Source organism: Pinus tabuliformis, chromosome 7 (genome assembly GCF_031772625.1).
Source record: "Pinus tabuliformis cultivar Carrire ecotype Pingquan chromosome 7, CPIR1, whole genome shotgun sequence".
Lineage (NCBI taxonomy): Eukaryota > Viridiplantae > Streptophyta > Pinopsida > Pinales > Pinaceae > Pinus > Pinus tabuliformis.
This window is the reverse complement of record NC_142293.1, coordinates 101,538,007-101,551,851: the sequence shown is the minus strand read 5'-3', so window position 1 is coordinate 101,551,851 and position 13,845 is coordinate 101,538,007. Positions and strand designations below refer to the sequence as shown.

General features: G+C 37.3%; 1 protein-coding gene across 1 annotated transcript; it reads left to right on the top strand.

The window, feature by feature from the left end:
* The first annotated feature begins 10,451 nt into the window (after positions 1-10,451).
* On the top strand, positions 10,452-11,789 carry LOC149245472 (replication protein A 70 kDa DNA-binding subunit E-like). The gene has a single exon (XM_089438698.1). It carries the CDS (start codon positions 10,452-10,454, stop codon positions 11,787-11,789), a length of 1,338 nt encoding a protein of 445 aa, XP_089294824.1.
* The last annotated feature ends 2,056 nt before the right edge of the window (positions 11,790-13,845 follow it).

Genomic DNA, 13,845 nt, shown 5'->3' with positions numbered 1-13,845 from the left:
TGTGCAAAGGTGCACATAATTGTAAAAGGCTGTTCTATTCCTTGGTCGTAAAATTATTCTAAGTATTGGCTTGGAGATTGCCAAGCATACTTGTATTGTAATATTGAAGAAGCTGTTATAATATATTGTTGGGCAGACTTTCTGGGAGTTGCCCCTCCCTTTGTACTTGATTATTGTTGATGTTCTCGGTTTATTGTTCATGGTTAATAATTGAGAATGGTCTTCACTAAAGTATAAAGGATAATGCTTTATTCAGTTCCAAAAACATAAGCTAAGTATGTTCATGTTGAAGTAGGCGTAGTCCATGGGTGTTAGTATTGTTAAAAAGAAAGCGCTCGGTGGTGCCGCACCTCGCTACAAGCGGTTGGAAGATCACCGTAGGTGTAGGGGCGTGACAGTTGGTATCAGAGCTCGGTCAGGAGCTGGTGGAGCAAGTGTGAGGACACTTGGAAATTGATGACAGGTGAAGCTGATGCAGATAAGATTATGGAGAAATCATGGATGAATAGTCTGGGTTTCGTAGACTTGATGGTTCATGGCAAGACCATTCAAGCTCTGGTAGACACAGGTGCTACACATAACTTTATGACAACACAGTTAGCAAAAGAGGCTGGGCTGACATCTAATATGGAGGTCAAGGCAGTAAACTCTAGAGCTAAGGTGGCAGGTTTGGTACACGATGTACCTGTACAGATGAAAGAATGGAAGGGTCAGTTGGACTTCATAGTGATGGAGATGAATGACTTCGATGTGATACTTGGACAAGAATTCTTGAAGGGCAACAAGGCTATTGTTGTCCCCTTCTGTGATGAAGATGTTGCAAACATGACTATGATGGAGGATGAACTTGAGGTTGATCAAGTTGAACCAGGGTCGTGCAGTTTGTCAACATGGATGGATGAGGTCACTCACATGGAGGAGCCTCATGATGATGAAGTAAGTATTGATACTTGTGTTTCATTTGGGCATTTGGAAGATGGACCATGTGCAGGGAAGGGCAAAGCCAGTTTGCCAAGGCAAGAGGACATCTTACCATGGATGACTATGATGGAACCTTGTATGGAAGAGCAAGGATTGTCAGTTGTTGGAAAGCTTGTTGGGGTTACTTGTGACCTTATGATGAAAGGTGCAAGGACCCGGGACAAGGGTGGAACTTGATGATCGTTGTGGAAGAATGAGTCATGCTTTAGCCACATGAATTGGCTAAGTGCCCGGCATGACTCATGGACAGATTGAGGAGGGCACACACTTGTGATGTTTTGGGTGGACTTCTCATGGCCGAGACCAAGAGCAAGTCTTGGTGGACACTTTGGTGGAGGAGCTATGGTGAAGGAACTCATGACATGATGATGATGAGATGGTTGGGTGACCGAGTTCACTAAACCGAAGATCGAAGACTTGGATGAGATGACCAGATGTTGTGATGTGTCTACTTGGTTGGACTACATGGGCAGCTTAGTCATGGACATCAGGTTGGAGACTTGAAGACATGAAGCACGGCAGACCTATGCAAGGACATTGTGTGGAAGCACTTGTAGAGATGTCAAGGGACATCCAAAGAGGAGTGCTAGGGCAGGAATGTTATGCAGGAGGACCTAGTGTGACATGGGAACTTGAGGATGGCACATTGCAGATGATGAAGAGGACTTCATGGACCTGAATGGGGCACATCAAGAGTTGATAAGATTGGAGACTTGAGGATGGCACATTGCAGATGATGAAGAGGACTTCATGGACCTGAATGGGGCACATCGAGAGTTGATTGAAGACTTGGATGGACTTGTGAGCAGCTATGGAGCATTCCTACTACATGGGGATGAGTTATGGAGCTCATGAGGACATGAGATTGTTGTGACTTTTAGGGACTTCATGTATGGTGGACTTAAAGATATAATACATTGAGGAGCTGAGGTCAGGCGACTTTGATGCAGTATGGGATGCATACTTTCAAAGTGCATGTATGGGCATGGCTTGGAAGAGTGACTTGATGTAGAGGATCGATAAGAGGCACTTTGAGGTGATGGAGTTACAACGATGATGACGATGGTGCCTTGGTGATACACTTGAGCATGGGTTGAGCCGAGACTCAACTACTTTCTACACATGGGAGCTGCTTTGATCAAGGATCATGGGCAACACATGGATAGATGAGACAAGTGCATACTTGTTTCTATGAAGACTTGAGGATGGCACATTGCAGATGATGAAGAGAGCTTCATGGACCTGAATGGGGTACGTCAAGAGTCGGTTTGAGGAGATGTTCCCTTCACTTGGAGGAGACACACATATGGGCAACATGTTACAGATGAGATGGATGGAGTTTCCATGGACCTGAGCATGGATTATGGAGATACATACTTTGGTATGGTGAGCTTGGTGACAGCGGTCACTAGGCCGGGACATAGTGGAGAAAGAGTCTCTACATATGTTGCAAGGATGTTTGCCTTGTGTAGAAAGGTCGACATCGTGGATGAATGATGATCTTGGTAGAGAGCTACCAGGATGATATGTTGTCGAGGATAACAACGATTTCAGGTGGAGGAGAATGTAAGGCCTCCGAGAGATGAACGACGGGCGCAAGGCGAGCGCGAAGTAAACGACGAGGGCATGTGTGAGAACGCACCCGCACTTGGGCGAGCCGACGTTGGAGGCAAGCTAAACGTGGGCGTTCGTGTTAATAATTGGAAGGTCGGCCGAGGATGGATTTACGACCTCGCTAGCATATATATTGAATGGACTGCGATTCATTTCAAACCATCGAACATATCTTCGCACAACAAATACGCACAAGGGGTAAAAAACAACGCAGGGGTAAAGAAGACTACGCATAGCTCATGCGTAGGTCTTCCAAGGTGTAGTTTTGGACTTTAAGTGCGGTTTGGGTGAGGCAAGCATGCCGAGGTGGGAGTTATGTGCAGATAATTGTGTGCAGGATTTGACAAGGTGAAATAGGTGGCTCGGGTGAGCGTTCCACTTTGTGCAAAGGTGCACATAATTGTAAAAGGCTGTTCTATTCCTTGGTCGTAAAATTATTCTAAGTATTGGCTTGGAGATTGCCAAGCATACTTGTATTGTAATATTGAAGAAGCTGTTATAATATATTGTTGGGCAGACTTTCTGGGAGTTGCCCCTCCCTTTGTACTTTCTTATTGTTGATTTTCTCGGTTTATTGTTCATGGTTAATAATTGAGAATGGTCTTCACTAAAGTATAAAGGATAATGCTTTATTCAGTTGCAAAAACATAAGCTAAGTATGTTCATGTTGAAGTAGGCGTAGTCCATGGGTGTTAGTATTGTTAAAAAGAAAGCGCTCGGTGGTGCCGCACCTCGCTACAAGCGGTTGGAAGATCACCGCAGGTGTAGGGGCGTGACATAACTGGTTTAATTTTTTTTCATTTAAATTTTATTTTCTAGAAAATAGTGAAGAGAAATCTAGAATATGCTCATAGTTTGAATTTGAAGTCTACGTTTTAACAAATATCTTGTCCAATAATTTTGAAATGTCTACTTGAAAACCAAACTCTCAAACATATTCGGGATTTCTCTTCTTTACTATGTTTTTTCAGAGCGAAAAAAGCATAATTATATTATATAAGATATATAATGAACAGATAGTACATCATGAGAGCTTTAGGAAGCTGGAGCAATCTGTACCAAAATTATCTAGATAAGATGGGAAACATAATTCCAGCGAAGGAGATAAGATGTCCATCAAGATAGTCAGCCATTCAGCTTTCAGATAGCTTGCAGATAAAAGACATAGCATAGTTCATGAAGGAAAATAAGATCCTATGTGATAATCAGCACTGTTCAAAATTGTTGTTTCATACTTCGACCATTGCATAAACAGAAAATTTTCAGTAGGTAGGAGAGAACAAAATGAACAAAAAAACAGTGCATACCTGGATTCAGCAAAATTGAAGTTAAGTACCAGGGATGGAAAATTCCTAGATGGAGAAAATTTCTTCGTCAGATATTACCTTCATGTTCCAGATACGTGATTCCTAATTCCTTTGAAGGCCTTCTTCTTTACTATGTTAACATATATGGCAATAATTTCAACAAGTTAATTAAAAACAAAATTAATATCTTAATATTATTGATATTAAAATGAATATTGATTTACCAATTTATCAGTGATTTTTTTATATTATTTATATTAAAATAAATATTGATTTACCAATTTACCATATATATAGTAATTTTATTATTATTTTTATAATTTTTTTAAATATATATATTAAAATTAAGTAAAAAATAAATTGAATATAAAATTTAAATTTTTTTATCTAAAGTTATTGATATATTAAAATATATATATTTTTTAGTTATAACTATTAAAAAGAGAAATGTAAATTTTATAGTAAAAAAAAAATCACATTTAATCATAAATAGCACAACCATATTAATAAATATCATAATCACATTAATAAATTCTTAATATATTAATATTAATATTAATATATTAATTAATTTAACACAAATATTAATATATTCATTATTTATTAAATAAATATGGTAATAATAAATAAATAATTAATATTTCAATTTAATAAAATATTATATATAACATTTATTTAATAATTAAATTAAAATTTTAAAACATTATTCACACATTAAAATTAATAAAATAAAATTCAAACTAATAAAATAAAATTCAAACTCAAATTCATAAAAATGAAAGAAAAATCTAAAATCCTATTAATTTAATGATTACCTATCTTAAAATAAAACAATAATCTCAAATTAAATTAAAATTAAAATTTGAAAATTTTATTCACACATTAATTAAATTAAATTAAATATTTAAAATTTTAAAATTTTCTTAATTTTATAATAGCCAATTTTAATCTTGGGGTAGTTCAATTGGCAATGGTTGTGAAAATGAAGTCTCACGGAATCGCAAGTCTTGGGTTCAAATCTTGTGCTATGACTTACAAAAAAAAATAGCCAATTCTAAAAAACAATATTCACAAATTAAAATAAATTACATTCTAAAACCCTATAAATTTAATTATAATGTCACATGGTTCCAACTCGAGTTTGACTCTATAGACAAATTAAAATAAATTAAATTCTAAAACCTTATAAATTTAATGATAATGTCACATGGTTCGAGTTCGAGTTCAACTCTATAGACAAATTAAAATAAATTAAATCCGAAAACCTTATAAAATTAATGATAATGTCACATGGTTCGAGTTCGTTCGAGTTCAACTCTATAGACAAATTAAAATAAATTAAATTCTAAAACCTTATAAATTTAATGATAATCTCACATGGTTCGAGTTTGAGTTCAGGTTAGATGGAGTTCGGGTTTGACAATGATTACATGTGGTTTGAGTTCGAATATTTTGATGAGGTTGGGATATATATATGTGTGTGTGAGTTTTATTTTATTTTTATTTGACCAGTCAAAATGTTAAGATAACATACCAGGACGTTACAACATTCTACCATACTCGACTCAATGTAACTAGCCTAGATCCTTCTTAATTCCGGATCTATGAAATTTTGAGAGGGATCAAATCTTTGAATGTGCAAACCTTCTTTTTTGAGTGCAAAACTTGATGAAAGGTTTGTACTCGATAGATCCGAAGTTAAGATAGATCTACGTTAATTTTTAATAATTAATAATATAATTATTTGATATTGTTTAAGATAGATCTAGATTGTTTTAATTTTTAATAACTAATAATATAAGTCTTTGATATTGTTTTTAGATCACATAATCACTTTTTTTCGTCGGAGTTTCTAACCAACTAATGATCTACCAAAAAAAGTGATTAATTCGAAAACAGTCTCAAAATAATCAAAATGAATGACAAAAGCTTTAAAACTATGAATAATATAATTATTTACTTTAATTTAATTTTTGATTTAATTTTATTTTTATTTTTATGTAATTTCATCGAATCAAAATGTTTTAATTAATAATTATAATTATTAGCTCTTTTTCTTTATTTTATTTCAATTTTTTTTTTCCTTGGAAAAAATCGTAATTTCCATTAATTTTGAAAATTACATTTTGTAGATGCCAAAGCATTGCAAAGACAAGGCTATGTAGCCTGACAAAAAATGGTTGACACAAGTGTCAAGTACAGCAAAAAAACTGATAAAAAAATCCATGCCTGGAGCACTGAGATGCCAGATAGGGGGAAGATCAAGTTTTCCTCCCCTTTTTCTTCTCTACCTTGCGCCACTCGCCTTGGGGCGGATGCATGGGAACGAGTTGAAGTGGGTTTTCCTCACCGGGTCGAGGGTTTTCCTTGTCAGAGTCCGAGGTGTCCGATTTATGCTGCCTTTTGGTTCCACTGAGTTCCATTGTGTCGAAAGCCTTTTCCGGTTGCGATTCCATGGTATTTTATTTCAATTATCATAATTAAAATTTTATTTTTATGTAATTTGATCTAGTCAAAATGTTTAGATAACGTAATAAGACAAGACATTATAACCTCTCTTCCATACTTTCCTGGCCTCTCACATACTATTTTATGATTTTATTTTTTAATTTTACTTATTAATGTTATTAATTAATCTCCATTAAAAATAAAATTATAATTATTAATTTATTAAAAAAATTATAATAATTGTTTTATTATTTTCTATTAACAAAAATATATATATATATATTTTTATTTTTGAAATATTCAATTTCGTTTATCTATTATACCATTTGTAAATAGATTTAATGTGTTATTGCACAACTCCAAGGAAGAGTCCTTTTAAACTTTTACTAAGTAGGTGTTGAGATATCTAAATTTTTAAACTTTATAAAGATGAATTAACTTAATTTTTAAAGCCAAAAAAGGTAAAAAAAAATTGATTAAAATAAATTATTAATATATATTTATGATAAATCATAATATATTAATAATTATATATTAGTTATTAATATTAATTAATTAAAAAAATATTTAACATAATGTTATTAATTAACTAATTTATAATTGGAGAAACCTATAATATAATTAATATAATATTTATTTATAATTAATATATATATATATATATAGCGACAATGTAATTTAGTTGATAGGTTTTTTATGGTGAGGTTCTTCTTCACGACACTGTAGTATATTTGTCGGCTTTCAAAGAATATGTCATATCGACGGTGAGATTGATCATGGGTCTTTGATCTGCGATTTCCTCCGCCTGAGGTTCTTTGACATGATTGTGGAACCACAACACACGCATGGGACCACATCACACGCGCTTGGGCCTTTATAATATCGCGGAATCGCAATCGGCGATTCCATAATGTAGCATTTGGTTGCAGTCCCAAAAATTGTGACCTCCGATGAGTGATGTGGTTTGATCTACGTGGAGAGGAAATGAGTGAAGCCCCAAATCAAAGCGCTCTCTATCAGCGATTTCCAATCGGAGGTGTAACCTTGGTGCACGGCATGTCAATTCGTCGATTGTCGATTGTCGATCGTCGATCACCTTCTGCATTTAGGCCTTGGTCCTGTGGCTCTTCCCGTGACGCAATATTTATCAGTACAATCACGCTAATACAGAGACAGAGAGATAGATCTCTAACCCATTATAGGCATCCATCTCGAAACCGTTTAGAGATGAAGCGCCAAACAGTGCTTATCGGAGCCCTCTCTATCGGTGATTTCCAATGGGAGGTGTAACCTTGGTGTACACCATGTCAATTCGTCGATTGGTGATCGTCAGTCACCTTCTACGTCTGGGCCTTGGTCCTATGGCTCTTCACGTGACTGCATTCTAGCCCTCGTATCGAAGCCCTCCCATCGGGGTTATGAATTGGAGGTTTCACTTCGATTTTTCAAATCGCCTCAACCTCTGATCGTTGATCTCCCATACGTGACGACATCACTACCACGTATCTTCCACGTGTAACCTTTTGAATAATGCCACGTGTCGCCCTTTTTTGGCCTGTTGTGAGCCTTGAAACTATCAAATTTGCCTGCCACGTGTCAACCCTTTTGATGCGTCATCATTACATTAGCCTTCCCGCATCACTTGTCGCAACCAATTGTTGCATACAACACGTCCCTAAACGCATCTAGTCACATATCGCAACTCGTGTATCGCAACTCGCAATATCGACACTTTTAAGATGTGGCCGCTTCTCGAAAAGTTCCGCTTGAGAGCGGATGCAATGTTCTATTGAATTCTTTTTCATACCTCTAGAGGGTCCGAATATCGGAAGGAATAGAAATCTCCACAGTCGGAAGTCAAAACTTGAAAAAATCGCCTTTTTGGAGGCAGACAAGGATCGCTAGATATCTGAAATAAATAAGGCACTGACACCTTAGACCTTCGGGACATTCTTGTTGGTCTATTGGTCAGACGAACCTCTTTATAATAGAGTTATGTCAAACTAATAACATCACGGAAATTCTTTTGAAATTTCCGATACATGTAGCATTGGTCCTGTGTAATAATAAACAAATATCTAATTTATGAATCTCCGAACTGTGCTATGGACCTCCAACCACTAATATGCAACCCCGATTGTTTTATCATACCAAACTTAAATGTGAAATCACATCCACCCCTTATCGTAGCTTTTGGAATGCGACCTCCGATAAGATCCACTCTCTATGCACGTATCTTGCTCTCGATGTCTATTTTTATTCATTAATTACCGTTGGTTAGCTGACTATGTGCATTTACTGTCGTTTTATTCTCCCTCGTACGAAGATCTAATGTTTTACGCCCTTGTACACAGGCAAATTAATATAATCAATCGACCTTTTTTTCCCATAGATTTCCAAAATATTTCTTCTATTGTGAAGGTTTCAATGACCGAAAACTCCCATATATATTTAATCAATATGCCACGTTTTTTTAACAATTGCAGCTTAAAACCTCTACACGCATCTTGGTCTTGGCAGCTACTCTATTCATTAATCTAATTAATGGACCGAGCATGTGCGTTTACTTTCGCTTTATTCTCGCTCGCACAAAATTGATATGTTTTATGCCCTGGACACTTTATTATATGTGTTTATTCAAATGAGCCACATTGATATTTTAGAACGGACTTTCGACTTGCAAGCTTTCGAAAAGGATTCTTCTCATGTCAAAGTTTCAAAATCTTGAAACTCCCATGTATATCTAATCAATATGTGACATTTTCCTTTGATTAAGGTTTGAAACTTATCCACACATCCTGACATCGAGGACTGTTCTATTCAATAATCTAATTAATGGCCCGCCTATGTGCATTTATTCTCACTTTACTCTCGCTTGGATGAGCATCTATGTCATTGTCTCTGTCATTGGTAACCCCGCGACCTCTACCATGTGTCCTAACTCTAATTTATTAGTCCCTCTGCTTAGCTGGTAGATGGGCATGTGCTTTATTTATCCTCTTCACGTCACACTATTTTGTTGATTTTTCGAGTTTCATTTTTTGTTGTTGTTGTTGTGCTATTGTTGGTCTCTTGTTGTTGCTACTGCATGTTGTGTTGTTGCCTTCAACTGGATAACTACCCCATAATTTCAATAACAAACATGTGATAATTGAGAACTTGTTAAACATATCGTCTTTTGCACTCAAATGGAAATTATTAATGTTTTCATACTACATGTATAGATTATAATACTATGTGCTTTGTCACGACGTTCAACACACCCTCCTGTAGAGTTTTTGTAATGCCATATATAGACAACCAACTTTCTATGTTTAAACATTTCAATTTTCCTTTCCCTTTGCCTTTGACTATTGGCAACAATCTAAATTATAAATCTTTCTTCTTTCATTTGGCTCCAAGTATGCCAATCATGTGAACGATTATGCTCGCTGCTTTATTTCCACTTCTCTTCCAATGTTGACAGCATTTTACGGGCTTTCACCTTTCAGGACATCTCCTTTCCTCATCATCATGGAAGTTTCCTTGACAACGAATGCCATCACTTTATTTCTCATTGGCTCTACATCGATCCAACCATCACTCCAAATCGTTGAACTTAACCTTCTTGCTTCCATAAATACATTGTCCCAACGTTGCCACATTTCTCTCTCTGACGGTACCTCTCAGCACAGAACTTTGCTTCCATTTGCTTACAATTCCCATATTGTCTCTGGTACCCCCCAGTTGGCCTCGATTATCATTCTCAAGGAAGTCAGTTGCAATTTTTTGCAAAACTATGTGTATGTTCACTCTTCACCATATTCTTAATGTTTTATGGTTCCTTCCCTCTCTCCGCCACTACCACTCTGACTAATATCGCATTGTTTTTCTCTTTCTTTCCTTCTTTTCAGGAGTCTGCAAATTATTGAACTGGAAGTTCTCGAATGTCATGAAACTTTTATTAGGGCCCCATACCTTCTTCAAATTGTACAAACGTCGACATACCAACTGGCCTCTTCAACGTCACATGCCCCCACCTCATCTACTACTGCTTCGACACAGGATTTTGCGTCATCATCAACTCAGTTTTCCTCCGCTCTGCCTGTTGCCATTCCATTCATGGCGCTAAGCCCCTATTGTAAACAATGGTCGATCCAGGGTAGGGTGCTTGGAAAAACATTTGTTCACTCCTACAACAATGCTCGAGGGTCCGGAAAGGTCTTTGGATTTGACCTCATTGATTCTTCCAATGATACAATCCATCTCTTTGCCTTTGGTGATCTGGTAGATTCCTTGCATGACCTTGTCCAAATTGGGAAGCTTTACATGGTTTCAAATGGCACTGTGAAACCAACAAACACAAATTACAACCATCTGGATAGAAAATGGGAAGTCTACCTCTCTGCAACTTCCATTGTTGAACCTTCCTTAGATGATGTTCTGACAATTCCTTTCCACTGTTTTCGTTTTAAATCTATAGATGAAATCAGATCTACAAACCTCGACTCAATTGTTGACATCATTACCATTGTCAAGTCCACTTCTCCAACTTCCACCATTCATCGAAGAGATGGCTCTGAAATACCTAGGAATGTTGATAGCTTGGAAGACATGTTTGGCTATGGTATTGACATCACCCTATGGGGAGAGAATTGTCGCACCTTGGGCAAGCAACTCGTTGAACTCGCCTCTTTTGGTGCTTCGACCATGCTTGCAATCAAAGGGGCTCGCATAGCCAAATTTAATGGAAGAATTGTTGGGACTATCTCGACCACCAGCTTCGTGCTAGATCCCGCCATTCCAGAGACTGAACAACTCCAATCATGGTTTCATCAAAGAGACCGCTTGGCCTCTTCACCATCGTTAAGTAGAAAATTCTTGGGAACTTCCAAGTGGGGCTACCCACAACATACAATTGTCGACCTCATAAACTCGCATCCCAGCGGAAAACCAACATGGTTCTCTGTTCATGGAACCATCACCTCTATTGACATGCAAGATTTCTACTTCCTTGCATGCCCTCTCTCATCTGATGGCATGCAATGCATGAAAAAAGTTGTCAACCACTCAAATGGAATGTGGCACTACACAAAATGTGGTGGGGCCTTCCCGAAATGTGACTATCGGTATGTGCTGAAATTTGAAATGCATGACCATATAGGCGTATTGGAAAATGTCATCGCATTTGATAATGCTACAACTGAACTCATGGGTGTCCAAGCAAAATACTTGTTCATACTCTCCAGTGATCTTGGTGCTATCCACGAGCTTCGTGCAAGGGTTTCATGTTGTCCTTTCCTCTTCACATTGTGTATGAAAACAGATATCTTCAATGGTGTGGACCGTTTGAAGTTTGAAATAATCAATTCAGAGGAAATCACCTATAGTTCTGCATGTTTCGTTCTCCTTCGGGAAATCGAAAAAATGTCTATTGTTCCAGTTGTTCGACGTCTTTGAAAGTCGATTTATTTTCCCCATGCCACTGTGAAGTGTAAACAATAACTTCTATATGCTTTTCCATTCATTGTCGTTTTGTCCCTTCTCGCCCCCCTTCTTTTTGTTCACTTCATCATTGTACTTCTCTTCTTTATGTATATACACCTATGATACATGTTGTAGCTTCCACCTTTGCATATTTCTCCATATTTTACTTTTACATATAGTATATATGTTTTTTTTCTTCTTCCTTCTAAACAAAATAGAATATTTACATCCTTTTATATTGTTCTTTGTGCACCTAAATACAAACACTGGATTCTTACAAAGGGTTGTCGTTTGGTTTCCTTAAATCTACTTGGTAAATGAATGATAGATAGTTATCCATCACCACAAAAATACTTCGTTGAAATAAGTTTGATTTGAATCTTATTCTATGCTACAAAGATACCTTTAACAAAGTTCCAACAACAAAATTTGAATCGCATGACATTAGTACATAATATCAAAGAAACATAAATTTTATTATTAAAAAGGCCTCTCCAACCACTAAACTTCAGCTACTTTGTCAAAAGACACGTCTACTTTATAAGCTAGAAGGCACTACTTCAAAAATGTACCCATTAATGAAGTTCTTGCTTTTCTGAGCTATGTACTCTATCTTCGCGCTTAAGACAACTCTTTCTGGTCTCCTATAATCACTTGAACTTTTCTCCCCATGTTTGTATTAGGATAGACATGCCAACATCTTCTGCAAACCCCTCAAGAAATGCTCATAAGAGATTCCTTTATGCACAGAATAAAGACGAGTCCAACAAACAAAGACGCCTCAAATATAAAGTTGATTTAAACACCCAAACCTTTCTAGCTATACCCTCGTCTAATGTTTCTCTTCCCCAACATCTCAAAGCTTCACTTGTAAACCCATCTCCTTCAACATTCCCCGCTCTGACTATACCTACCCTTCAACTTCCTCCATTCACTGCCACTTCTTGCCCATGTACATCGCACACCCCACCATCGACTCATCCTCCTTCACCCTCCCATCCCCATATTTTGGTCAACCCTGGCCTTAACCATGCACACCAACGATTCTGTGAAAGGATAGATGACCTCTCTCCCTTGCATATATGCTCCATATGCAAAGAATCATACCCAAATATGAAAACAAAATTCTTACATGGTAACCTTTGTTGCTCCCAGTGTGCAACTACAAAATCCACCCACCACTTCTCCCTTGCGAACAACATGGACCCTAGCGACCAACTGTTTGTCCTTGTTTCTCTAACACAAATAGAAGAAATGCTCATATCACGTGTCAACCCAATCTTGCAAGTCACCCATGCACGAGGTGGACAATACAAATACATTGGTCATACTATTTGTTTCCCGCAAGACATCACTGCCATCGCCAACATTTTACCGCACTTGGTTTCCGAATTGGACATCGTCATTGTTACTAGGCATGGTTGTGACCACAAAACATATGATTTCATTGTTAGCGGGACACGTGTTCTTGCAGCTTTAGAGTACAAACTAGCCCATGATCCCTACTACAAGGATGTCCAACTAGACCAAGCTGCAATATCTACCTTGCTGACTCACCCTACTGATATGTCTTATGTCATTCGTCGCATCTCCCCCTCCTCTCCTGAACCACGGCTTGAATTCCCTACTTTCGATGATAACATTCCTGCACACCCCACTCCAACAAACCTCCAACCATCCTCTTTTGTATCAACACTCCTTAATTCCCATACTGAACTTGAAGAAATACACAACTACCTGCAGTCTCCCCATCCTAATTCCACTACTTCACTTTCCTGGCCCTCTGTTTCCCCCTCTGCTATCAATGAATATACCACAGAAGGCCTCCTTGCTATGGTGTTCCCCACACTCTTCCCCACATGAGATGCTATGATTGGTCAACCACGTCTTAGAAAAGTTGAAATGTAAGAATATGTTGTTCTGCAAGAATATGTTGTTCAGCTCATACGCTACTATGATAACCATTTTTGCCGAGCAGCCAATATTCTGGTATTACTTGTACAATCTTATGTTGTGGCATCGTAGTCAA